Source organism: Mirounga leonina, unplaced genomic scaffold (assembly GCF_011800145.1).
Source record: "Mirounga leonina isolate KUSES-001 unplaced genomic scaffold, KU_Mleo_1.0 Mir_91, whole genome shotgun sequence".
Classification (NCBI taxonomy): domain Eukaryota; kingdom Metazoa; phylum Chordata; class Mammalia; order Carnivora; family Phocidae; genus Mirounga; species Mirounga leonina.
The window spans coordinates 31,163,914-31,191,736 of record NW_023270839.1 but is presented as its reverse complement, the minus strand read 5'-3'; the positions used below and the strand labels follow the sequence as shown (position 1 = coordinate 31,191,736).

General features: G+C 40.8%; 1 protein-coding gene across 5 annotated transcripts in view; it reads left to right on the top strand.

Annotated features, from left to right (window-relative positions):
- The window catches only part of NEDD4 (NEDD4 E3 ubiquitin protein ligase), a 121,559-nt gene extending 94,351 nt beyond the window's left edge, over window positions 1–27,208 (top strand). For 4 of the 5 annotated variants that reach the window (XM_034994440.1, XM_034994441.1, XM_034994443.1 and 1 more), the window contains 20 exons: window positions 19–136; window positions 229–396; window positions 3,603–3,668; window positions 6,216–6,335; window positions 8,419–8,619; window positions 10,006–10,086; window positions 10,520–10,574; window positions 10,669–10,727; window positions 11,759–11,824; window positions 15,378–15,607; window positions 16,576–16,697; window positions 16,790–16,860; window positions 17,959–18,054; window positions 18,386–18,459; window positions 18,747–18,807; window positions 21,242–21,301; window positions 21,384–21,491; window positions 22,105–22,201; window positions 24,999–25,071; window positions 25,614–26,170. In XM_034994440.1, coding sequence (XP_034850331.1) covers window positions 19–136; window positions 229–396; window positions 3,603–3,668; window positions 6,216–6,335; window positions 8,419–8,619; window positions 10,006–10,086; window positions 10,520–10,574; window positions 10,669–10,727; window positions 11,759–11,824; window positions 15,378–15,607; window positions 16,576–16,697; window positions 16,790–16,860; window positions 17,959–18,054; window positions 18,386–18,459; window positions 18,747–18,807; window positions 21,242–21,301; window positions 21,384–21,491; window positions 22,105–22,201; window positions 24,999–25,071; window positions 25,614–25,716 — 2,029 coding nt within the window. In that variant the 3' untranslated portion in view covers window positions 25,717–26,170. Of the gene's footprint in view, window positions 1–18; window positions 137–228; window positions 397–3,602; window positions 3,669–6,215; window positions 6,336–8,418; window positions 8,620–10,005; window positions 10,087–10,519; window positions 10,575–10,668; window positions 10,728–11,758; window positions 11,825–15,377; window positions 15,608–16,575; window positions 16,698–16,789; window positions 16,861–17,958; window positions 18,055–18,385; window positions 18,460–18,746; window positions 18,808–21,241; window positions 21,302–21,383; window positions 21,492–22,104; window positions 22,202–24,998; window positions 25,072–25,613 lie in introns of all 5 variants that reach the window. The other variant, XM_034994439.1, reaches the window with a different exon arrangement.
- The last annotated feature ends 615 nt before the right edge of the window (window positions 27,209–27,823 follow it).

Below are 27,823 nucleotides of genomic sequence, written 5' to 3'. Positions count from 1 at the left end.
TTTCTATTTCTAATCCAGGGACAACCTAACAGATGCTGAGAACGGTAACATACAACTGCAAGCACAGCGTGCATTTACCACCAGGCGGCAGATATCTGAGGAGACAGAAAGTGTGGATAATCGAGAGTCTTCCGAGGTAGAAAGAATTTTCTTGTTCTTGTCCATAGACACATGTTACAGCAGTAAGATTAAAGTATGTGTGGCTTAAGATTATTCTGTTTGTTTTAGAACTGGGAAATTATAAGAGAAGATGAAGCCACCATGTATAGCAATCAGGCCTTCCCATCATCTCCAGCATCAAATAACTTGGATGTTCAGACTCATCTTGCAGAAGAATTGAATGCCAGACTCACAATTTGTAGAAATTCAGCCACCGGCCAGCCAGTATCCAGCTCGGTAAGATGCTCTTAGATTTTGTTTTAGCTTCAGGATTTTATATTATATATATTATTCCATTGGTTATCCAACATTTACATAAAATTTTGTCTTTTATCCCTGGTTTTATTGAGATGTAATTGACAGACAGCACTGGATTAGTTTAAGGTATACAACATAATGATGTGATATACATACATATATATATATATAAAAAATAGCAAAATTACTACCACACGAAGTCTAGTTAACATCTATTATCTCACATAGCTACAAATTTTTTTCTTGTGATGAGAAAAATTATGTCTTAAATGGCATATAATAGTGTGTTAGGGGCTTTAGGACTTTACAGTATGGTCATTTTTTCGAATATCTCCACTAATAGTATAGAGCAGAGTCATGGATAACCCAAATGGTCATTGGAGTCTAAATAGCCATTACATAAACCAGTGCCTCCCAGCCAAAGACCCTCAGGAACACACCTGTAATTAAACATGTTGGGTTTATTACTCATTTCAGCAAGGAGAACACACACCCTGAGTGTCTCAGTAAGAGTATGTTAGAAGGGGCGCCTGGGTGGCTCAGTCTTTAAAGAGTCTGCCTTCGGCTTAGGTTATGGTCCCAGGGTCCTGGGATTGAGCCCCACATTGGGCTCCCTGCTCGGCGGGAAGCCTGCTTCTCCTTCTCCCACTCCCCCTGCTTGTGTTCCCTCTCTCGCTGTCTCTTTCTCTGTCAAATAAATAAATAAAATCTTAAAAAAAAAAAAAAAGAGTACGTTAGAAAAGACTTGGAGGATTTGGGTTCATGTTAGGTGATTTTGAGGATGGTTTAAGGAAGCAGGACTTTGCTCTGCCCTGGATGCTGTGAGGAAGCAAGAGAGTGTGGGGTGCCTGGGTGGCTCAGTTAATTAAACGTCTGACTCTTGATCTCAGGTCTTGATCTCTGGGTTGTGAGTTCAGGCCCCATATTGGGCTCCATGCTGGGTGTGGACCCACTTAAAAGAAAAAAAAAAGCAGGAATGATTCTGTGATTGTGTGTCTCAAATCTTATGTATAGCGAGGCTAAAGCTGTAATTCGTAAAAAAGCAGTCGTCACTCAGATTTGCCAGGATGGAGGGATCTTTGGTATTTTGTGACTTGGACAGTGTTCACATTTTGTCTGTGTTCAGGCATGATTACAAAGTGGTCTTGATTTTGTGTTGATCCGACTGACGAAAGCCAAGCAAGTCCTGCATGTCTGAGGCTACTTTTCTCCCCCTCAGTTATACCACACCTGTCACCACACACACATGTGAATAAGAGCTGACGTACTTGGACTAAACAGGGAGGTAGATGGCATTCAATGAAATACTATGCAGCTATGAAAAGAATGAAGTGAGTTTTGGGGGGTTTTTTTGCTTTTTTGGGTTTTTTTTTCTTTTTTTGTGTTTCTTTTTAAGATTTTATTTATTTATTTGCAAGAGAGAAAGAGAGAGAGAGAGCACAGCAAGGGGAGTAGTCAGACAGAGGGAGAGGGGGAAGCAGGCTCCCCGCCAAGAAGGGAGCCCGACGTGAGGCTGGATCCCAGGACCCTGAGACCTGGGCAGAAGGCAGATGCTTAACCAACTGAGCCACCCAGGTGCCCCTGTACCTTTTGAATTTCATACATGTGTATATTAATTTAAAAAATAATTTATTATTTTTAAAGTATTATATGGCCATGGTTAAAAATTCAAACAGTATTGAAGTATATAAAACAAAAATTCAGTCTTCCGTCTTACTTCTAACATATGCTCCCTCAGTTGCTATTAATGGTTTGGCATATATTGTCCTAATTTTTTTTTTTTAAGATTTTATTTATTTATTTGATAGAGAGAGACACAGCGAGAGAGGGAACACAAGCAGGGGGAGTAGGAGAGGGAGAAGCAGGCCTCCCACGGAACAGGGAGGCCGATGCAGGGCTCGATCCCAGGACCCTGGGATCATGACCTGAGCCGAAAGCAGACGCTTAACGACTGAGCCACTCAGGCACCCCTAAATATTTTCTATATATTTATAAACATGTATGACACACATATATTTGTACATAATTTTTTTAACCTGAGATCATCTTTTTGGTAACTTAACTCTTTTCACTTGTTGTATCATACATGTTGGACCATTTCAGTACATATAGATGTCCTCTTTTAAAACCAACAAAGAAAAATCATCAAACATCATTCTTTTGTGCAAGTAATCATTAAGATATCTCACCAATCTCCTACTGATAGACTTTAGATTGTTTGCAGTTCTTTGTTCTTGTAAACAATACTACAGTAGATATTTTGACTTAATTTATATGTGTGTTATAAGTTTTTTATTTTGTTATTTAATAACATCAAAAAATTTGGATAGTGACAACAGCCTGCATATGAAAGCACAGGGAAAGAAAGAATAGGGGGCTTCTGAGGGGACGAGTCATCTAGAATGTCCAGAGGGTGGGTGTTGAGGTAGGAAGGGCTGGAGCTATGAGGAGCAGCCTGGTCTGGGAGCTCACTACATTCTGTGCTATGGATTTCATGCTGGTGACTGTGAGAGGTCACAGAAGGGCTCTGCACTCGAGAACGATGTGATGGGGTCTGCACTGTGGGGCGTGCTCTGGCCACAGTGCGCAGCATGGAGGGCGGCTTTAAGGAAATCGGACTTGAAGCAGGGAGATCTGTGAGGAGGTTGCTGCCGTGACAGGCAAGGCAACAAATGATGAATACTTGAAATTTAAAAAAAACAAAACAAAACAGAAAACCCAATTTGAACTAAAGTGCAAGGAGAATATAGTTGAGAGCTGGGAAAGAAACAGTAAGATCTGGTGACTGCCCTGCCTGTAAGGGATGGGAGGGGAGTCTGGGGATGAACTGATACCTGAGGGCAGCCGCTGCTGGACTCCAGCCCTTCCCCCCGAAACAAGGAACAGGGTTGAGTGGGTGTGGACAGGGGAAAAGCGAATGAGTGTGGGGCACAATGAGGGGTCTCCGCTAGACATTCAAGAGAAAGTGTCCGGGAGGCTGCCTAGGAGCCAGGGCCGAAGAGCGAGCCATAGGGTGGAAGGCGCTGGCCCATGGGGGTGTGGAGAGCAGCTGAGTGCCACTCCACGGTGGCTCTCCATTCCACCCCATCGCACCCACCCACCCCTCCACCCTATACCTTATCTGCCACTCAGACACAGATCAAAAACCTAAACCTATTGTCACTTTTTTTTTTTTTTTAAATAAGAATCATTCCAGCAGAAGAGGCAGCTTACAAGCCTATACTTTTGAGGAACAGCCTACACTTCCTGTGGTGAGTTTTATCCTCTCCCCTCATTGTCAGTAAAAATAGGAAACTCAAGAACTTTTTTTTTTTGGAATACTGAGTATGAACATTGGACTGCTTAGCAATGAGCCAATCCAGCACAGAATCTCGGTTCTTGGAGATGAGGTTCAGGAGAGGGGGAAATGAGGTAGGTAGGCGGGGGAGACCACCTCTCCCGTGCTAAGAAAGCAAGGCCCCTGCCCCGGTGACTGGGGACGACATGTGGGCTTGTGCGCTGAGGCGCTGGGCTGGCTGGAGGTGGTCTGTAGGCAGCTTCCGGGTCGAGACTGTGCTGTCCAGCTGCCTCTGCTCTGGGTGCTGGCCCCTGGCATCGAGCTGCAGTGTCTGCCCCATACGTGAAGTGGCACATCAGTCACTTGGGCAGGGGTGGGCTGGTGTTGGCAAGCTCAGTGGCCAGGCTGGATGGAGTTTTGCTCTCTCTTCCCATCAGACTCCACATCCACTGAGGCCTTCTGCCTCCTTCTCAGTAGGATTTCCAGCCGCAGCCTTGACTGGGGCTTAGACCTTAACAGCCTCCTGCCTGGACTCTTGACTCCCTTTTGGTCTTCCCCCCTCTTCCTGACCCAACTCTCATTACTTTGAGTTTCTCTCTCCTTGACGTAGCCCCCACTTGTGTCTTACTCCCAGGCTCCCAGCCCCTCAGCCTACCATCCTCCTCATCCGCCCACGGGAACCTCCTGCTGCCTTCACCCCGTCCCTCCTTTTTCTTCCAAACAGGCTGCCCCCTTTCCTGACTCTCTCCCTCCTCTGGCTCTGTGTGCATGCCATTTCCACACGTAGAATACCTCCTCACCTTTTTCCGCCATTTGTAATTTTGAATGGCAGTCTATGCATTAATTTTGAAAAGTGGGGATTGTTTTTGCTTTTATGAAAATTCCAGCATAGGGATGCAGAGGCTCAGAATTCCTTGAACCAAGAGTGGCTCATCCATCTAAAAGGGTGGCGCTGCACCAAGAGAGGGACACAATCCTGTACTGACGAAGGGGGGGGGGGCGCAACTCACTTGTGCCATTGGCCCAGTCAGCGTTGACCGTCTACAATAGAGGAAATGCCACAGAAGCACGGCCCTCACCATCCTTTCTCCCACTATTGCCACTTGCCTGTCCTCCTCCGTTAGGCTGGAGCCTGCTTAAGCAGAGACCTGTGGTTTTCTCCCACTGTGCTCTGTAATGTCCTCATACAAGGAAAATGTCGCATTTCTGATCGACTGACAGGCATTCCTCCAAGAAGTTCACCAGATGAGCAGCAGAATCTAGAGATGATTTATATTCATCTGTGTATACACGCACTTCAGTTTTTACACGTACTAGAAAAGCTATTTCCATACCTTTTCCTTCTCAATACATTGAATTAGTTTTTAAAATAGTTTTCTTGAGATATAATTTACATACGGTAAAATCCCTTCATTTTGTACAAATACATGAATTTTAATAAATTTGTACAGTTGTGCAAACATTACCACAATCAAGTCTAAGAACCCTTCATCACCCCAGAAAGTTTCTTCAATCCCAGCACCTACTTTCAACCCCAGGTAACCGCTCATCTTCCTTCTGTAGCTACAGTGCTGCCTTTTCTAGAAGTTTCATATAAGTGGAACCATACAGTGTTGTAGTTTGATGTATCTGGCCCATTTCACTTCATATGATGTTTTTGAGTTTTGACCATGCTGGTGCATGTCTCAGTAGTTCGTGATACTCTGTTGTGTAGACATATCTGCTCTATTTCATTTATCTACTCACCAGCTGTTGGACATTCGTAAAGCCAGGCAACTTTAAATTCCATTATTTTGTAGACCAACAGCTCATCATATCTGTCAGCAGTATCCATCTACCCCTGTGTGTCTAGGGACAGTGTAGCTGGTAAACAGACCAGTGGTGATAGTTTATATGTATAAGACACATTGGGGAAATAGGCCAAACCTTGAGGAGTCTAATCTGGTCCAAAAGACAAAAGGAAGACCAAACCTGGACTACTTTAAGTAAACCTGGGAACAACCAGACCTCTTTATTCATTAGTAATAAACTCATAAGTAGCAACTCCCCAGCCCTTACAGAAAGACGGCAGGGGTAACTTTTGACTGAGCACATATGGGTGATAAATTCTGTAGTTAGACTACCTGGCTCAGATCTCAGCTCCATATTAGCAATGTATCTGTTAGGCAATTAGCCCAATTTTCTAAGCTTCAGTTTCCTTGTAAATAAAAACGGGCTAGTAAAAGCAATGATCTCATTAAGATTTGTGTGGAGGTTCAATGACATGATCTATGTTAAGACATTTAGTGTGTGGTGGTGATTACTGTCATGTTTTGTTAATGTTGGTATCACTCTCATCATTGTGGTCTGTTCTGGTTTTTCTTAAGTGGAATGTGGTACACTTCATTTCATACACCTCAAAATATGATTTAAAAGTCTCTTCATTTTAAAGAGAGAGGGCAGTGAAAAAGGGAGGTAGGTGGTCCTTTTAAAAGGATTGTTTCATAGTCATACTCAGTTTTCCTATTATTCTTCACTGTAGTTTTTGCCTACTTCATCTGGATTACCCCCAGGTTGGGAAGAAAAGCAAGATGAAAGAGGAAGATCGTATTATGTAGACCACAATTCCAGAACTACCACCTGGACGAAGCCCATGGTACAGGTACTGTGCAATCTACCTGTTAACTTGTTTTCTTACATAGTTTATGCCATCATACTCCTGTGGAAGCTGGTACATAATTTTGTGGTATATACTGGTTGCCTCTAGTGTCTTCTAATTGTTTGCTGACCTTGGTGCTCCCGTTTCCTATGGATCTCTCACATACATGATTACCACTTGCTATCATGTAAAACAAGTCCAAGTGGGAGTAAAAGGATGGAGCAAATGATCTGGTCCATTGGGTAATTCTGTTATTTGAATGGTTAAAATCATTATTTCTCTAAAAGATAATCTTAGTGATTAGGATCTGTTAAAGAAATTTGCCACAATGACACTTTGTCCTTGGCAACAGCAAGTGCCTTTCATGACATTTCCTCGTAAGTGTTTAGGAAAATGTTTAGTTTATTTTATCACTGTTTCTCTGAGAAATTTTTTAACACTGAGAAGTATAGAGAACAATATAGCAAATACACACCTTCTTAACACCCAAAGTTTACCACCATTAACAAATTACCGTATTTGTTTCTAGGCATTTTATTTTTAAAAATAAAATCTTACAGGGGCGCCTGGGTGGCTCTGTCAGATAAGTGTCTAGCTTTGGCTCAGGTCATGATCTCAGGGTCCTGCGATCGAGCACGCCCCCATCGGGCTCCCCACTCCGGGGAAATCTGCTTCTCCCTCTGCCCCTCCCTCCACTCATGCTCTCTCTCTCTCTCCTTTTTTTTTTTTTTTAAAGATTTTATTTATTTATTCATGAGAGATAGAGAGAGAGAGAGAGGCAGAGGCAGAGGGAGAAGCAGGCTCCCCGCGGAGCAGGGAGCCCAATGCGGGACTCGATCCCGGGACTCCAGGATCATGACCTGAGCCGAAGGCAGACACTTAACCGACTGAGCCACCCAGGCTCTCTCTCTCTCTTTAAAAAATATTTAAAAAATAAAATTGTGGGCGCCTTGGTGGCTCAGTTGGTTAAGCGACTGCCTTCGGCTCAGGTCATGATCCTGGAGTCCCGGGATCGAGTCCCGCATTGGGCTCCCTGCTCCGCGGGGAGCCTGCTTCTCCCTCTGACCCTCCCCCCTCTCATGCTCTCTCTCTCTCTCTCTCATTCGCTCTCAAATAAATAAATAAAATCTTAAAACAAAACAAGTATAAAGGCAGTGGCATACAATTTAAAAATATATATATAAAATTGTACAGATAAAACTAAATTCCCTTTAGCCAAGCACTTGGTCCCACTACCCAGAGAGAAGCACCGTCTTAAGTCTGTTGGGTATTCTTCCAGTCATTTTTTTTCTTTTTTTTTTTTTTTTTTTGCTTAAACAATAGAAACTTATTTCTCACAGTTCTGGAGGCAGGGAGGCCAAGCTCAGAGGGCAGCATTTTGGGTCCCGGTGAGGGCCCTCTTCTGAGCTGCAGACTTCCATCTTCTTGCAGTGGCCTCGCACAGTTCTTCCAGGCTCTTTTATATACTTACAGAGAGAGCTAAAATGATGCAAAGTAGTGTTTATGTTGCTGTGTTTCAAATTTTGCAAAGATGTCATATAATTCTAAATCTTTTTTTGTTCAACATTGTTTTTAAATCCTATCCATGTTGTCTTATGTATGGGTCCAGTGTGTTTCTTTTAACCACTGCCTAATATTTCATCGAATGAATACATTACATTTCAATGATGCAATTCTGCAATGGATATTTGCCATGCATTTTGTTTGCCCGGCATTGGCAGCCACTTCTGCGTGTGGGGAATTGCGCATTCTGTGCGTCTTTGGGGCAAGCAGAGACAGCCTCCTTGAACTGGCACCGTGGTGATCTTGGCGCTGGGGCACGGTCCCGCTGACCTCGTTGCCTCCGTCACGCGCATCCGCAGCAGACTTGGACTGCTGGCAAGTGTCGGACCGCTCAAGAATTAGCTGAGGAATTGTAAGTTATTTTAAAAACGAAGTTTGACGGAACGCTGTTAGAAAAATGAGTCTGCCATGTTTAGGTCTATTTATAAGGATATATTCTGTTTGCAGGTTAAGTTACCTTTTAACCACAGCTATTTGTGTGTTCTCTATAAAACGTGACGACATGACTTACTTCCTGTGCTAGGCCACAGCCGAGGCCAGTCAGCTGCGGTCAGGCCAGAGTTCGGTGTGCCCTCAGCCACACGTCCCCACGAGTGATTCAGCGCAGCAGGTGACCCAGCCGTCTGAAACGGAGCAAGGATTCCTTCCTAAAGGCTGGGAAGTCCGGCACGCACCCAATGGGAGGCCTTTCTTTGTCGATCACAACACCAAAACCACTACCTGGGTAACTTTAATACTGAATACTTTTTTTTTATTATTCTTATGTTAATCCCCATACATTACATCATTAGTTCTAGATGAAGTGTTCCACGATTCATTGTTTGTGCACAACACCCAGTGCTCCATGCAGAATGTGCCCTCCTCAATACCCACCACCAGGCTAACCCATCCTCCCACCCCCCTCCCCTCTAGAACCCTCAGTTTGTTTTTCAGAGTCCATCGTCTCTCATGGTTCGTCTACCCCTCTGATTTCCCCTGCTTCATTCTTCCCCTCCTGCTACCTTCTTCTTCTTCTTCTTTTTTTTTTCTTAACATATTTATGGGTAACTTTAATACTGTCCGGTTTGAATTTGGAGCAATGATCTTAACTCTTACGAATAGTTCCCTGGAACTCTTAAATGTACATTAATATAACCTACATTTCCTTGTATTCACTTAAGGAGATGCTGAATTCTTAACAGTATTATTTCTACTCAAGAAATATTTATGCCCATTTTTAATATTTTTAGGGATTGTGGAAATACATTTACTTCCTATTTCGTTTTTAACTCGCTAGGCATAAATGCTTAGGAAGGTATTTGTAATAATCCTTTTATATGTTGCTTTGTAGTTCCAAGGTACTTTTGAATCCGTATCTCATTTAATACCTAGAAAACCTTGGGGGTGGCTAGGTAGAATAGTATTTTTCTTTTAAGATAAGCCTTAAAGCTCTTTAGCAGTTGGTTCACCACTCAGAGAAAAATGACTGAAAATCAGCAACAGATGACTAGATTTTTATTTATTTATTTATTTAAAAGACCGAAGTACCTTAATAAAACTAAAATAGTTTAATAAACTACTTAAAATAATATTGAAACAATATATATAAGTGAATCCAAACAAATTGAATTTTGTTCTTTTTTTCAACAATTTGAATTGGCTTTAGTAACCTTTTTGAGCTTACCTCCCTAGCTTTAAAAAATATTAATACATCAACACCTTTACAGATAAGTGCCAAAAAGCATGCGCAAGACCTCAGAAATAACACATGGTCTAGTTTCATGTCCATTCATTCAGCAGTTTTTATGGAGAGAATAGCCCCTAGGTAGAGACACAATCCCTGAAGAGTGGGGCAAAATTCTCTGAATGGCTTCTATGAAACAGATGATGAGTTAAAACTGATCCTACTCTGAGATCTGTGGACTGAATCTTGCAGCCTGGGAATGATGGGTTTTAGACAGAGAAACTACTATTTCACAGATGAAGCAAATGGAATAAAAGTAGACTTTAAAAGAGATTATTTTAAATATCAATTGATGTTAGAAAAACATAGTAACAGATTGACTTTCTTGATTTTAAAATTTGTGTGTGTGTGTTGTTGTTTGCTTTATTTACTCTACCAAAAAAAAAGGAAGATCCAAGACTGAAAATTCCAGCTCATCTTAGAGGAAAGACATCACTTGATTCTTCCAATGATCTGGGGCCTTTACCTGTAAGTTTATAGAATTGTTAGCAATCTAACTTGGCTCTCTCAAACATTTTTTATTTTGGAATACAGTAGTTCTTCGACAACTCTAAGTTATGTTATTATTAAAGTGTAATGCCGGGGTGCCTAGGTGGCTCAGTCGTTAAGTGTCTGCCTTCGGCTTGGGTCATGACCCCGGGGTCCTGGGATAGAGCCCCGCATCGGGCTCCCTGCTCAGCGGGAAGCCTGCTTCTCCCTCTCCCACTCCCCCTGCTTGTGTTCCCTCTCTCGCTGTGTCTCTCTCTGTCAAATAAATAAAATCTTTAAAAAAAAAAAAAGTGTAATGCCTTCTACTAAGAATGGAATATGAAAATAACCTATATAACAAAATGCCATTTTTCTACCCTGTATACATCTCAGACCCTTTCCAAAAATAATTGAAATACATTCTTCATTATAGCCAGGATGGGAAGAAAGAACTCATACAGATGGAAGAATCTTCTACATTAATCACAGTAGGTGCAACATGATTTTTCATTACATTATTTTTTTGTAATACTGAATTTTGTGCAGGAGACTCAAGAACACCTTATTTCTCTCCCTATTCAGATATAAAAAGAACACAATGGGAAGATCCTCGGTTGCAGAATGTAGCAATAACTGGACCAGTAAGTCTCTTTGCATCCGTATGCTCTGATGGCAGTGGCCTCTCAACTGTCTTGTCAAGGGCAAATGGTCAAGGGCATAATCCTACAGACCTTGAGAGGACAGCACATCTGCAATTCTGTACTCTCCCACCACCCCCACTCCAGGTCTTAATAATTTGAAAAGAGTGCATAAATTCATTGTTCTTACCCTTTCAATAGCCTTAGGGGACTAGTGAGCCAGAGAGTCAAATGCCAAGGCAGTGGGCTGCTGGGCTCAGGCTGGTACTTGCCATTGCCTGAAAAAGAATGTTGGCAATCCTCAGGAGATCAGAGAGGAGCCAAGAATGTACCAGGTGATAAAGTAGACAGCACCCAGTCGACTCCAGGGGCATGCTTGAACTTTTTGGTGGAAATTACTGTAAATGCTGGTGTATAAAATACTCGTATTTAAGTATAAATATTATAATATTTAATGTTATAATATAATAATGATAGGAAAAATCATTTTCTTCTTTATATAGTTACTTGTTCCATATTTTGTTTTTGAGATTTTAATTGTTTTCTAATTCACAGGAACAAGTGAAATTGAAGATCCAGTTCTTTTAAATTACTCTTTAGTCTCCATGTTTAGTATTTTAAAATAATGGGTAAAAAGGGCAATTCCTCAGAGTTCAAGGAAAAAGTGCATTTTTCAAATTGTTCCCTTAATGGAGAAATCACTTTAACAGTGTGTTTAGAAATGGAAATTTTCATTTCTAATATTTCTCTCCTTGGAAGAAATTTCCTGTTTCTGGCTTTTTGCATTTCAAGAATATTGCATGATGAAAATTACAGCCATGGAAATTGCTGAATACAATTTAATTTTAAACAGAGAAATTAAAAATTTTAAAGTTTTGTATTTGTTTTCCTTCAAATTAAACTTTTCTTTCCAAGTATTCTCTTTTAATGCCTTTAACTTATGTTCATAAAATACCCAGAGGGGAACTTTAAAAATTGTTCCAGAATAAAAACAACCTAAACCTTCTTCATTTTTCTAAAATTTTCAACTCAAGGCAGTGCCCTACTCCAGGGATTACAAAAGAAAGTATGAGTTCTTCCGACGAAAGATGAAGAAGCAGGTTAGTTATATTTACATTGAGTTCTTAGGAATGATTGTTATGTAGACTGAAAGTGTGGGAAATGCATTTTTAAAAAGTAATAGAGAATTTATTCTATATTTTAACAACTTTGAATAGCTTCTTATAGGGAAAGGTGGCTTTTTTTTTTTTTTTACTACTCCATGTTACATATCATTAGAGACCACAGTTATGTCGTGTCTTTCCTTATTTTTCAAGATACCTTATGATATATAGAACAATAGTATTAAAGTTTGCTTTTAATGAGCTCTAACCTGGTTTCCTAGTGGGGTTTGTGGAACTTGGGCTTGGTAGAATCCGAGCAAGCTCAGATTGTCCCCCAGCCTCATCCCTGATTGTGTAGGAGGACTCTCTATATTCCTCTTCTGCTTGGACTCTTGTTTTCCAGTGGTAGTTATTCATGCTCTACCGCTTCGTACAACTTATCTCTGCCTAATTTGAAAATACAACTGTGATTGAAACAGTGGTCCTATTGTTTGTCTCCTTCTGCTTATCAGATGTGTTCACTATAGTTTTTTTCTTCCATCACCACAAATTTAATATTTGGAACTATACTTACCATCTGCCCATCTATTTCACTTCTGTTGGTGATGACCACTTTGTAATGCCTTTCTAATTTGCTCCCACTTTTCCCCTTTCCCTGCAGTTTAGGAATACTACCACTAGGTGGCTATATTGGGTTACACTTTCTTGCGTTCCAAGCTGGAAGCCTGCTTTCCCAAAGATTCAAGATGGTGGGTCTGTTACCAAGAATGTTTTCATCCAACATTTAACAAAAAACGAGATGTAATAGTTTTTTAGTGCAAATATTTTGTGCCTTAATAAAAGCCTAAACTATCAGCAACTTTTTAAAACTCATCTTCAATAATAGCTTTGTGTTAAAATTGCTCTGGAAATTGGTTTTCTACTTCTTAAAGTCCTTTGGGGTTTTAAGACTTTGTTGATCTGTTGGTCTGGTAAATATTTTCACTCTTAATGAAAATATGCTGGTGGAATAGAACTCACTAGCTTCTCCATTTGCCATTCTGAACACTTACAAACATGCTATCATATCTAATTGTTGATGTCTTCCTGGCAGCAGGAGATATGGAACAAAGCCTTCATAAGCAGGTCATAACACACAGAAGCCACAATGAAAGCAGCAATAGTTACTGAGCTCTCAGGGCAAACCGGACATTCTTCTTAGCAAGTTATATGTATTCATGTAATCTCTATATTAGCAGTGTAAGGAAGGAACTGTCATTGTCACTTTTATAGGTGAGGATACTCAGGCACAGAGAGATTAAGTAATGTGATCGAGTCCCAGGGTTATTAGTGGCAAAGCGAGACAAGTGGTCTAGCTCCAGAGTCCATGTTCTTGACCAAAATGACATATATTGATGATTAAGAGAGATATTTACCCAAAATGCAACAAAGGTATATAAAGAGATAAAAACATGAAAGAAAGGTTAAGAAACATGGAGTTGCTCCAGAGGGAGAGACTCAAGAGCATGGGGAAGAGGCTACGAACCTGCATCCTTAGTTTATCAAAAAGTCCCTAGTAGGATTTAAAAAAATCCGTATCTAGTCTCATTACAGCAAAAGAGCAGAACACCAAGACAGAAATAAAAATGTTTAAAAATCATTGCTACAAAACCTTAAGTTGTCTTTAACTTTTTCCTCTGCCTTATCCATAACATCTCACTAGTGAGGAGTAAAGATGGCTAATCATTATTGAGCTTACCATGTGCCAGACATGGAGGAAGCACACGAAATGCATTATCCCCTGACGTTCTAAAACAGCTCCATGAGGTGACGATTATTGTCCCCAATTTACAGGTGAGGTAATAAGCCTTAGAAAAGCCATGTCAGGGGGGCGCTGGGATCTGAACATGGGGCTCCTGACCCCAGAGTCCACGCCCTGGTCCACTACTCAGCCCAAACATGGAAGTCACTCCTCCTGGCCTCTCTCTCTTCCATCGCCATCCCTCTCTCACAGGGTCTTTAACTGACCAGGTGCCTCTTGTCTCTCCTTAAAGCCACCCGTTAGTCAGTCTCCAGGAACAACCTGACCCTGCCCCTCTGCTCAGCAGCTCTTCCCAGTTGGCATCCACGCTCCCTCCACTCTGGCCCCAGACCACTGTTCTGTCTTCTCCTGTCACTGCAACAACCCTTTCTCCCTCCCTCCTGCACCCTCTTGCTGTTACATACAGTAGCCCCCTCCCCGCCCTCCCCCCCCCCCACAGGCTCTTCCCTTAGCTGCTCCTCAGTCCTTCCCTGCCTCTCCCTCAAGTCAGGACTTGTTCTTAAAGCCTCCTGGATCACCTCATTTGCAATTAATAGCTCAATCTTTTAGGCCCCACAGAACATTTGCTTATATCTTTATTATTAGCAATTTTCTTACTCTTGTAAATCTCAGGATTAGTAACATTTACATTTGTTTCTCTTATACACACTGGATTATAAACTCCTTGAGGGAGGAATCATATCTTATACCACATTTTTATTCCCTTTTCTTCCCATCCCCATTACCATAGCTACCTAGCATGGGGCCTGGCCCAGAGCAGGCCCCAGTAAATGCTTGGCTGCACAAGATGCCTAGTGTCTAAGATTGGTTTTCTCCGATCTTGCCTTTATTTTTATTTGCATAAGCAGCAGAGAAAACTGCTTATATTGCTTATAAAAACTGCTTATATTATTATGTTTCTGTAGGGCTTCGCCTCTTCCCTAAATATATTGAGTGAAATTGGTATTTTTTTTCTTAGAAGTAACCCTCTCTTCTTCTTTTGAAGTGACAGAATTTTCTCTTACTGGTTTCCACTTGAACATTGCACACAAAGCACTCAAGAATAAAATATTCAGACATCTTTTTATAAAATTTACAATGAGGTCTGTCTAGAAGCATAGTTATCTGCATTTGTCACATAAGCAAAGGATGTACAGAAAAATCAGCAAGACGGCAGAGACTCGAGAGCTCAGGCTTTCTTAACTTTTGTCTTCAGTTTCTTCACCCATAAAATGGAGATTATATCCGTCCCTTCTTCCTTGCGTTGTTGTGAGGAGTAAATGAGTTAACCTGTTAAAATGCTGGGAATAGTTGCCTGATACAGTCTTTAAACGTTAGTGCCTGTGAATGAGTGCAGCAGGGTGGGCTGCAAGGAGGAAAGGTGGAGGTCAGGAAAACCCCAGAACCAACAGGCAGGCGAGAAAGAGCAGGCATTGGTGGGACTGTAGGCCACGGGATGGTCTTCACTGGAACTTAATATGGAATGGACTGTTCATGAAATGCCTTCGTGTGAGCATGATTGCCACTGTCGATAACTGCTTCTTCCAGTATAAAAATCAGAAGTCTGTATTATTATGTGATTAGAGAAAAGGCATGAATTTTTTTTATACCATAGAGGAAATATTAGACAATATCCCTAGTCACATTTTCCCCAAAAAAGGGTCTTGGGCACAGGGTAGAGCACAACGGTTTTTATAACTTTACGAGAAATAAATTTGCCATCGTGTTGAATTGATTTAAACCCTAAGTCTCTCTTCTCTGGGTTTTCAGAATGACATTCCAAACAAATTTGAAATGAAACTTCGCCGTGCAACTGTCCTTGAGGACTCGTACAGGAGAATTATGGGTGTCAAGAGAGCAGATTTCCTCAAGGCTCGGCTGTGGATCGAGTTTGATGGTGAAAAGGGGTTGGATTATGGAGGAGTCACCAGAGAATGGTTCTTCCTGATCTCAAAGGAAATGTTTAACCCTTATTATGGGTTGTTTGAATATTCTGCTACGTAAGTACTTTTACAATGACTGTATACAGAAAAACAAAAGTCACTGTTGTGAAAGTAACAAAGAGTTGCATGATGCAAGGAAACTGTGTGTTAACAACGTGCCAGAAAAGGAGACAGTCACTAACGTTGTTTCAGGAATAACTTTTTTAAAAATGGTAGTAAAATAGGGCGCCTGGGTGGCTCAGTTGGTTAAGCGACTGCCTTCGGCTCAGGTCATGATCCTGGAGTCCTGGGATCGAGTCCCGCATCGGGCTCCCTGCTCGGCGGGGAGTCTGCTTCTCCCTCCGACCCTCCCCCTCTCATGTTCTCTCTCTCTCTCTCTCTCATTCTTTCTCTCAAATAAATAAATTTAAAAAAAATCTTTAAAAAAAAATGGTAGTAAAATATACATAACATAAAACTTACCATTTTAGCCATTTTAAGCGTGTGGTTCAGCGGTGTTCAGTACATTCACATTGTTGTGCCATTGTCCCCACCGTCCATTTCCAGAACTCGTTCACCGTCAACTGAAACTGGTGAAGCCCATGAAACACTAACCGCCTTCCCTGGTGGTCGCCATTCTGCCTTGTGTCTCTGTGAATCTGACCACGCTAGGTACCTCATATCAGTAGAATCCTACAGGGTTTTTCCTTTCGTAACTGACTTATTTCATTAGCGTGATGTCCTCCAAGTTCATCCATGGCATAGCATCTGTCAGAATTTTCTCCCGTTTTGAGGCTGAGTAATACCCCGTTGTGTAAAAGGACACCCCATTTTGCATATCCATTCATCTGTTGTTGAACACTTGGGTTGTTTCCCCCTTTTGACAGAAATGACTGTTTTTAAAACCATTAAATCCAGTGGTCTCATGTGGTTCTAATAGAAGTAAAAACTCCAAAAAGAGGGAGCTAATTTATGATTTTGTTATATTAAAATTTTTATATGAAATGTGGAGAGGAAAATTTATATAAATGTGGTTGTCTTTACAGGGATAATTATACCCTACAGATAAATCCAAACTCGGGATTGTGTAATGAGGATCACCTCTCTTACTTCAAGTTTATTGGCCGGGTAGCTGGAATGGCAGTTTATCATGGCAAACTGTTGGATGGTTAGTATTAAGCATAAAACATTTTTTTAAGTATAATGATCTTATTTCTTTCATTTGGTAATCATTTTCAATACGTTTTATTTTTTTGAAAGGTTTTTTCATCCGCCCGTTTTACAAGATGATGCTACACAAACCAATAACACTTCATGATATGGAATCAGTGGTATGTCTTTTTCACTTATAATGTACAGAACATATAATTTAAGAAGCAACTGGATATTTTAAAGTTAGAATATGATGATGAAGAAATTAATAGATTATAATGTTCCAATGAACATTTTCCCCAACATTCTAATATGAAAATTTCCTAATACATAATAAAAAATTTTTTAAATGTTATAGTGGACATATATGTATCCACCACCAAGATTCTGTACTTGGTTTTTTTATCCCTATGCTTACTTTATTACCTACCTATCCATCAGTCCATCCATGTGTCCATCAATCCATCTTCTTTTTTGATGCACTTCAAAGAATGCCCTTCTCCCTAATTACTCCAATGTACTAACAACATTTGAATTTTGATCTTTTATGATGAGTGGATATGTTTTCAAAATAACAGTCCAAAGGCAAGGCCTTGTGGTTAGGCCACTACAAAGAAATGGAAACCTAAGGATTAAATCCCTGATGGTAGCTTTGCTGTGTGAACTGAAAAGCCTCATGTGCTGTGTGTACACATGGATTCCAAGCTCTCTTCCTGGGGACCAAGTACATTCTTTATTCCTTTCCTTGTGACATTATCAATGTGGACCGTATAATTCTTTATGAAGCATAAGATTTCACAGTTATTTGAGTTGGTTAATTGAGGTTCTGTATTTATTTATCTGAGATTTTTCTTTAACTTAGGCCAAGTATAAGTAACAACCTGCTCATACATAGCTACTTACACATTTTACACCCCGTCTCAACAGGCCGTACGAGAGAGGTGCTAGGTGCTCCTGGGCATCCGTGGGAGTTAGGATTCATCTGGAAACTACTTTATTTGACCCTTCAACTGGATAATAAAATCTGTACCTCCACTGCCTCTACATAGAGATAGGTTTCCAAACTCTCGGGAAAGCCCCACTCTGCTGATTTATGCATTTTTACTCTCACACTTAATAGTCATCCCACTCTTTTTATAATACTTGTGTGTATATAAGAAAAGACATCCTACTACTTTTCATCTTTTGTCCAAGTAGTCAGACTCTCAGCACACTTTCTTTGCAGGTTCAGGTGTCTTTTTATGTACAAATTTTAAATATGCGATTTCCCCATCTAGGATAGTGAATATTACAATTCACTAAGATGGATTCTTGAAAATGATCCAACAGAATTGGACCTCAGGTTTGTCATAGATGAAGAGCTTTTTGGACAGGTTTGTAAACTTTGATTAATTAAAATGGTACATAAATTGTGAAACAAATGTTATAACTTAAGTTTAGAAGTTAAATAATGCATATCCTTGACACATTCCTGTGCTCTATTTTTAAATTTATTTTCCAGCAACAAAAGCTGTCTCAGCAAGAATTTCTGCTTTCCTTGACATTTGACTCATTCCATGTTTATTTTAGTAAAACTAATGTTTTAAGTTTTCTTAGCTTGTGAATGGATTTAATTTAAAACACTGGGTTTCTGGTATAACTATAATGCATGTATTTTATTTTTTTCACTAAAATAACATATCAAGATATCATGCTTAATTTTAGACACATCAACACGAGTTGAAAATTGGTGGATCAGAAATAGTTGTCACCAATAAGAACAAAAAGGAATATATTTAGTAAGTATTTTGTTAGTAAGTATTTTATTATGTTTAGTATATACTTCCCTGGAAATAATTTTGTAATTCTTTCTGGGAAGACTCTTTGTACCTTCTTTCTCTTTCTTCATAGCCAGAGTCTCAGTGTTCTTTTTACTCTTTCTATAACAATGCCACATTACCACTCATATTCACTTTTTGCCTGGAGCTTACCTAGTCTTTATTTCTTGTTTCCAACTGGAATAAATATACCTTAAATTTTTTTCTTCATTCATGTGAAAAAGATGAAATGTTTTGTTTCTTTTTAGTCTTGTAATACAGTGGCGATTTGTAAACCGAATCCAGAAGCAAATGGCTGCATTTAAAGAGGTATTCATTTATTTTTGTTCGTTCTTCTGCCATTTCAAAGTACAATTCATAAGTTTCAAGTATTGGGGGCTCATCACATCTGAGAACTAAGAAATGACTGGCTTTTTAAAACAACTTTTAATTATATGTTTATAGTAAAAAAAATATTTAAATGGGGGCGCCTGGGTGGCTCAGTTGGTTAAGCGACTGCCTTCGGCTCAGGTCATGATCCTCGAGTCCCAGGATCGAGTCCCGCATCGGGCTCCCTGCTCGGCAGGGAGTCTGCTTCTCCCTCTGACCCTCCCCCCTCTCATGTGCTCTCTCTCTTTCTCTCTCTCAAATAAATAAATAAAAATCTTTAAAAAAAAATATTTAAATGAATAGGTGTTAGAACTCAGTCATCCAAGAGGCCCATACAATTAACGCTGACGCTCCCCCTATACTCCGGTCACTGCTCCTCACCTTTTCCCAGTCACGTCTCCTCCATCTTAAGTAACCTCAGGTGAACAAGGTTCAGAGTGCCGTAGGGAGAGTGGAGTAGGCCATTTATTTTCCCACATGGGATCACACTGTACATGCTAGTTTGTGACTTGCTTTCTTCTCTTATCAAATATTTATTGGAGATCTTTACATGTCAAGATGCGTAACTGCCCTTCCTTGTGGCTGCATTTTATTCACAATATAAATTCATAAGTTATTTAAATTCCCCCCATTGGTGGACATTTAGGCTATTGCCAGTGCACTCGTTTCTTAAGCCAACTTAAAATCTTCCGTTCAGTATTTATCACGTACTTTTCATTTATTCAGTATTGAGTGCTCGCTATGTATCTGGTGCTGCACAAGGCAGAAAGACCTAGGTCCTGCTCTAGGGAGAAGAAAATCTAAAGAGTGACGTGGACAGAGGCAGGCGTGAAGTGCTCAGTAAGCACAGAGAAGAGATCTGGGCAGGGAGAGGTGCAGGAAGGGCCAGGGAAGGCCTGGAGGGACTGGCCAGCCACACGGAGGAGGGCAGTGCAGTTCTAAGCATAATGAGGGTCATGTGTGAAGTCTGGCCATAAGACAGACTGTGCACATGTTGAACATGCTAGCAGTTCATACACTGGATAAGATGAGGCAGGAGGTCAAACTGAGCTGAAGAGTTGAGCAGAACCAGATTAAGAAAGGCCTGTTTGCTAAACTGGAAACAGAGGGAATTTGGGGTTTTTGCGGAAGTCCAGTGAGGGGAAGGAAGGTGGCTATAAAACAACAGGATTCAATTTACATTTTAGTCAGATCATTCTGGAAGTGGTACGTAGCAAGTTAGAGATAGACAAGACTAGCAGCAGGGCTGAGCGGGAAGGTGCTACAGCGATCCGGGTGAGAGAAGATCAGGGCAGGAACGAAGGTGGTGGTGGTGGGAAGACCACTGTGTGTGTATCTGAATGGGATTCACAAGGGAGAACTGTAGCTCGGGTGCTTTAAAGGATAGAGATCTGTGTGGGGGAGCAGCATGGATTTGGGGATCATCTGCCTATGTGTACTGGAGCTGTGGACTCGGTAAGATGGGAAATTGGAAAGAACAGTAAGAACAGGGAAAGTGGATGCCCACGGTGGGGATGTGGGAGCACCAACCTGGAAGGAACAGACAGTAGAAAGGGATACGTCGAGGAAATTAGCAAATGCAGACAGAGACACGAGAGAAACCATCGACAGCAGACGAAGTTTCCAGAACAGCAGTGTTTTCAACAATCTCATAGTGCAGAGAAGTCAGATAAGATACCTAACTAGAAAGCGTTGGTCAGAGTTCGCCGCAAAGCTGTCTTGAGGGCAGCAGGGGCACGGAGGGCAGAGGGCAGCGGGTGGAGGCAGAGATGGTCCAGGGCGGGTTCGGTCAGGTATAATGACTTGGCGGTAAAGAGAAGAAAGACGGGTTTGCTTTTTTGTTTTGTTTGTAAGTTAGATAGGCTTAAACAAATGTAAATGCTGAAAGAGTGAGCTAATAATGAGAAGGAGGTTCAGTGAGATGAGCCCCTTGGGGAAGCAGATGAAGCCCAGAGAGAAAGGGGGCAGGCACCTGTCCCCACTGCCATGGGCAGGCGGCCATGATGGATGTCAGCGCCAGCTGGTACCCGGGCAGGCAGAAGGTTGAGGGAATTCCATCATCACCTCTGTTTTCTCTCTCAAATAAAAGTTATCTGCTGTAAAGGAGGGATGACATGGAGGAGGAGGAAGCAGTTGGGGAAATGCGGGGAGGTTTCAAAATGGCCATTTTGAGGAATCAATGAGAGAGAACAGACTGTGGACACATCCATGTTCTTGCCGATATTGAACCCTCCGTTGACTTAAGAACCCATGACTGTGTGGTGGTAGGAATCTATGTGCAGGTGGGATTTCTCCCATAGCAATCCAGAGGCTGATGTGTAGGGCTGTCGATGGACTCTGCTAACCAGGTTTTAAAGTACATTCTTTCCACTAGGGATTTTTTGAACTAATACCACAGGATCTTATCAAAATTTTTGACGAAAACGAACTAGAGGTAAGAAATATTCTTATTTTGAAACAGGATTTTTGTGCCCATTATTTTTCTTGTCTACAGTTTGACATTTCTTATCACGTAGCTTCTTATGTGTGGATTGGGAGATGTCGATGTGAATGACTGGAGAGAACACACAAAGTATAAGAATGGCTACAGTGTGAATCATCAAGTCATACAGTGGTTTTGGAAGGTAATTGAAAGCTTCTGTTTCCGTAAATTCCTTTTCAACAGATTCAATCATACTTAACGATACTAGTGGATTACATAGAGATAAGAAAAAGTAACAGTGTACTGTATCCATCTGCCTTCTGGGTATGGCTCCATCCTCCATACATATTTATAGATAAGTCAGTGTTCAGAATGTAGTAAATGGCAGGAACAACAGCAGTGGGCGCTTAGTCCCTTACCAACATGGAAACTGTTCAAGAGAACTTGTAATAACCTGCTGGGTGTTCCCTGGGACTCCTGCATGGCTCCTTAAATGTGACTTTCCGTCTAATCAAGAAATGTGTATGTCACTCAATAGTATCTGTAAATATAAATTTTTAAAAAGCCATGAGTCACATCCAAGAAGATATTTTTGTCACTTTATTAGGCTATGATCTCATTCTAGAGAGTTACCGTGTAGCCTCAGAAATGAAGTTTCCAGGAACTTTGTAAGCCACCCAGAAACACATGTAAATGTAATAACTGATCATTAATACTGTAACTAAATTCTGATAACGTATTTTTCAGGATAGTGCTGTTACTTTTTTTACTTTTTTCCCAGTGATATTCCTAAATGCTGTTTTTCTCTTATTCAGGCTGTTCTAATGATGGATTCAGAAAAAAGAATAAGATTACTTCAGTTTGTCACTGGCACCTCTCGAGTGCCCATGAATGGATTTGCTGAACTATATGGTAAGGGTTTTCACACATCATTTAAAAATGGAGTAATGCCACTTGTCTTTTTCATTTGACGATTAGTTGTCAAACTTCTATCATTTATACAAAAGCTGAGCTTAATAAAAAAAGAATTAAGATTTTTAAATGATTGGATTTGATACACAGAAGTAGGCCAGAATATATGTACACCTTCTAATCGGATACCAAAGACATGAAATGGCTCGAGTTCCTTTCCGTTCTTGAGTTTTAAATTTGATTCCCACTACATATCCCATCACAGAAAAAGCATTGTCTATAGGGTGATGGTTTAGGGCACCATGTAACGTCCCACAGAATGTTAGTAAGTGTACAACAGAAAACAAAGAGTTCCATAGTGGAATACATTTGGGGCAAATACTGGACTAAAAAGTGAGTAGATTTCTTTGGGACTCATTCGGAACCTTTACTATGAAAAAAAAGAGGGGGTTCCAAAACTTATTTGATCATGGACTCTGTGTATATACGTGCATGCATGTGTGTGTGGTGTGGGGGGGGGGATGTGCAGGACTGGTGATAAGACTGCACATGTCTTTGAATATTCAGAATAGTTACTATTAATGCAGTTTTCTATAAAGTGGAATTCTGCATATCCTAGCAAACTGTTTTCCAGTGCATATATCTCATAGCACTAGAGGTGTTTTTTTGTAAAAAAAAAAACAAAACAGAACAAGAAACCTGCTGTTTCTGATGTAAATCAACTCAAATCAGTTAATATCTATGTATTGGAATGACATTTACTTGCTTTTAAAGATACTATGAAGAACAAATCTTTCAGGGAAGGTATAGCTAAGGTGGGAGCCCCACGCAGAGCAACAACGAAGTTTAGAATTGTTCTGGGAACGACAAGTCATGACTTCCGCCTCAGTCGTTGCTGAGCTGGATTTCTTGCGCACAGAGAAAGCTGTTGCTGTCTGATGGGATCTCTAGCCCCGTCGGTCTCCTCGGCAAACCTGGGCTCCTTAAGCTTCATGCATATTTTGCAGAACCTGTAAAGCATCTGCCATCCCACCTAGAGTCACCGTGCACAGTGAGAAGAACAAGACAGGAGCTCTGCGCTAACCCCTGCACCCCTTCTTGCCTAATTGGATTTCTTTGCCTTTGTCTTTTCAGTGATTTCCCGTGACTTCCCCCTTCCTTTTGCTTCTCCTATATTTTAGCCAGTTACAGTGGGGAAAGAGCAAGGCCGGCCAAACACCCCTTTCCATGTCTAGCTCCGCATCCCTCTTCTGTGCAGTCCAGGCCTACAGCCATCCACTGAGTGTGTGAATTGTTTGGAATTTGGGGGAAATATCCCACACATGGAGCCAGAGTTGGAAGTATTAGAATATAATTCAAATTCATATGCATTTTCAAAAAGTTAATATTATAATACAGTATTATCTAGCCAATAAAAAGTGTGTAAGGTTTGTATTGGTTGACTTAGAGGAAGTTTTCACAATGGGTCATTTAGGTGAGAGAATCAAGAGGCAGGGAAATATATTTGATCCCATGTACAGGAAACAATGACAAAGATACTGAAACTTTAACTGTGAACATAATTATGATATGTGATGTGTGAAAAGCAATGTTTTCTGAGAAAACTGTACTATCAAGAATATCCAGGGGGTGCCTGGGTGGCTCAGTCGTTAAGCGTCTGCCTTCAGCTCATGTCATGATCCCAGGGTCCTGGGATCGAGTCCCACATCGGGCTCTCTGCTCGGCGGAAAGCCTGCTTCTCCCTCTCCCACTCCCCCTGCTTGTGTTCTCTCTGTCGAATAAATAAATAAAATCTTTAAAAAAAAAAAAAAAAAGGGATGCCTGGGTGGCTCAGTTGGTTAAGCGACTGCCTTCGGCTCAGGTCATGATCCTGGAGTTCTGGGATTGAGTCCCGCATTGGGCTCCCTGCTTGGCAGGGAGTCTGCTTCTCCCTCTGACCCTCCCCCCTCTCATGCTCTCTCTCTATCTCATTCTCTCAAATAAATAAATAAAATCTTTAAAAAAAAAAGAATATCCAGTATATTTAGTGCTGCTCCTGGCAGTTACACTCCCACACATAACTAGCTATGATTATAAGACTCGGGGAAAAGTATGGAAGGTTCTACATCGTGTTGTCAGCACCAATTACCTGGGTGGTTGGAGGATGTTGAGAATTGGGGGAAGGAAGAGCTAAGTGAAAACTCCAGAGGAAAAAAAGAGCTTCTGAAAGTGTCCATAATAAAAGAAAAATGTAGCATGGATAACATGATCACCTGCACACAAAATTCCATATGTATATGCACATGTGCAAAATGATTCACAATAGAATGTTTACTCAAATTTAATAGTGGACTTTGAGACAATTTTTATACTATTCATTATATTTCTCTCTATTGCTTTAATTTTCTTGCAGTGAGATTAGATAATCAGAGAAAAATTAAAGCTATTTTTGGTGGGACTGAAGAAAGAAAGAAATTCCTCATTTTCTGTGTGTACCAATGAAGGAGGTGGTCCTAGGGAAGCGCAGGGCTAGGAAACATTTCAAAAGTCCCGTCAGGCCTGCCGCCCTATAGGTGGAGTGAGACTCTTTTGGATTAAAAGAAATCCAATTAGGCAGTGAGAGGAGCCGATGGAGAGGAATCTTCATCTTGTGGCTGGACAATGAAGCCATCAAGGACAGGACAGCCTTCATTTCTTTGGAGTTCAAAGAAACTCCTTCTCTGGACGTTTAAGTTCTACATTGGAAATAATGAGTTGTGAAATTCTAGGGATTCCTATAAAGAATAGATGAGACCCCAGCAACTCTTCTTCCTTACAGGCTCAAATGGACCACAGTCATTTACAGTTGAACAGTGGGGTACCCCGGAAAAGCTGCCACGAGCCCACACATGGTAAGCAGTTTTTTCAACATTGAGAGAACAAGTTTTCAGAGAGTGAAGCTCCTCTAACAGAGTCTAGGTACAGAAGGTGTAGCCAGCTCTGTGCTGTGTCAGTGGCAGCTACGGGGGGCGGGGGGGCAGGGGGTGGGCAGGAACAGCAACACAGGAACAGGTGCATCTTTGCCAGCCAGGCCTGGGCTCGAAGTCTGGGTAGCTGAACAGTGGAGAGGCTCATCTCAGCCGTTGACCATGTGTTGCCCTCCATCGCATGAATGATGGGCCATCCCAAGAGAAGCTAGAACATTCCCTCTTGGAGGTTAAAATAACAGAGGACCGCAGGCATTTGGAGGTCATGGGAGTGAGAGGAGCCCACCAAGAAGTCGTGGGATGAGTCCATGCCTAGCGCCCAGTGCTGTTACCTTCCTTCTCTCCGGTGATCTAATGTCTTCTAGTGTTGTGGGTGGAACACATCACGAATAGCAGCGGTCCTGTTGGGCACCATGGCACTTGCTTTGTCAGTGTCTGATCTAACCAGGTCCTCTCTGTTCTTTCAGCTTTAACCGCTTGGACTTGCCGCCCTATGAATCATTTGAAGAATTATGGGATAAACTTCAGATGGCAATTGAGAACACTCAGGGCTTTGATGGCGTCGATTAGATTCCAAATAACAATCTAGAGTGTTTCACCGCCACTTTTGTATAAGCAAAATCTTGACTTAAAATTTTCCAGGGAACTACTAAAACTTGGCCTTTGTTTCTTTCCAGATAGTGGAGAAAAATCATATAAAAGCATTAGAAGAAACAGTTTGACAACCTTACCATTATTTCATTCACTTTTACAACAATATGTTGCATTGACACAGCTGTTTCTTTCCATCTTTAGAGTTCCCACTCTAGGATTTAAATCCCATGTGCCTGAAATAGTGAGTTGTGTCCTTAACATTTACCTCTCTTACAGTATTTGCCAGGCAGTTCTTCCTTAAACTACTGAAATTATAACTGTGAAATATTTGTGATAAGTGTCATGTGTGAAAAGTTGGATGCTTTTTGAGAAGGAAAACTGAAATTTGGAAAAGAATACTTTAATATTGATTAAACTACAATATACTTCATGCTGCCTACAGCTATTATTATTCTGTAGACCTGCCTACTGCACCTTACTGCCCAGATTTTTGGAAAAAACCTTGGAAAGTGTGTTACCTATCTTTTTAGTCCACTGACTCACTTGCAAAAAAAAAAAAAAAATTGTTTACTTCTTCATTTTAAAAGTATTTGGCTTTTGTTAATATGTAGCTTTACTAAACAAGGTGGTTTATAAGACGTGAAGCGAATTCAGATTCACAAAGCATGAAAAGTATTAACGCCTTCGTCTTGCCTGTATATCCTTTTGGTTCACTGGCATAGTCAGAACTCCTTCCTGTTTAAGGTAAAAGACTTCCTTCTTCAGACATTACACTAAAGCTCCGCAGAGCAGTATTTCTAAATACGCCTTGAAGAACTAAGTTAAATGTATAGTACTTGCCTTTACTAGTCATTCTTTACACTTGCCCAGTTATGTAGTAAATATGTTTACAGAACATGTTTATTATGTTTACAGATTAAGCTAATTTCTGTGGTTGCATTTTTATATTTTTAGTATCTCTCTTTAGTAAAAAAAAAAATAATTTGTTAAAAATAACCAAAGAATAGTTATAATGCGTAATTTGTATTAAATTTATTGCTGTATTTCTTACACTTTTTAAAAAATACTGTTTACTATGAAAATGATGTTTCACTATAAATCCAAAACTCTTTAAGAAAAATGCTACAAGCAGAATCCTACTTTAACCAAATTGAAGTACGTACAAATCACATGCATGCATTCAGCAAATGTGTGCTGAATGCCTGCTGTGTGCCTAGCCCTGCGGAAGGCCCTGGAGTAAGACCCATCAGCTTCAAAGAAATCTAGCTCAGGCCTCACCTCCAGGAACTTACGGACGTGTAAATGAATTTGTGAACAATCAAAAGTAGGGGTGAGCAGAAAGAGGCAAAAGGGAAAGTGCTCCATGCACCTGCACGGATAAAGTTTGCCAAGACTTGTATTTATATGTTTCATGCGTATATTCGAATGATGACATAGAAAATGCTCTTGCAAAAAGTTAAATCTGTTTCTCAATATGATGTCTTGGCGATTTAGGAATAATTGTAAATATATGTTATGAGTCTTCTTAAATACATATGTATACTCGGAGAGTTGTAAGAAGTGCAGCTGGCTATTGGTTTAAGTTCGTGGGGTGTAGCACCATGGGTACCAATTGGCACCTGCTTAAGATCTCAAATGGGACAGCAGCAAAACCACTTTCCAAACACCACATCTCCAGCGGGGCTGAGGGAAAGTAATGGACAGATGAGTGCACCCTGTGTTTCATCTTCACCCCAGCATTCGGGCAAGGCCACCAGATGTAGTACTAGTTTTATCACTTACCAACTGTTGAAACTGAAGCAATTTACTTAACCTCTCTGGGCTCCTATTCTTTCATCTGCCAAATGAGAACAATCACGCCCACACTCGTTGTCAGGGAAGCTTGTTATAAGCTCCAGAGAGCCGCTTTGTAAAGTATGATACAATCAGAAGATGCTTTGTGCTTTGTGCTGACCATCAGATTTTGTCAAATCAGGTATGCACACAAGCTACACTCCCAAAGAAGAATCTCTTCATTTAAAAATAAAATGTCTGCTAATAGACAAAGAAGTAGGAACATCTCTGATACTGAATATATGTGTGT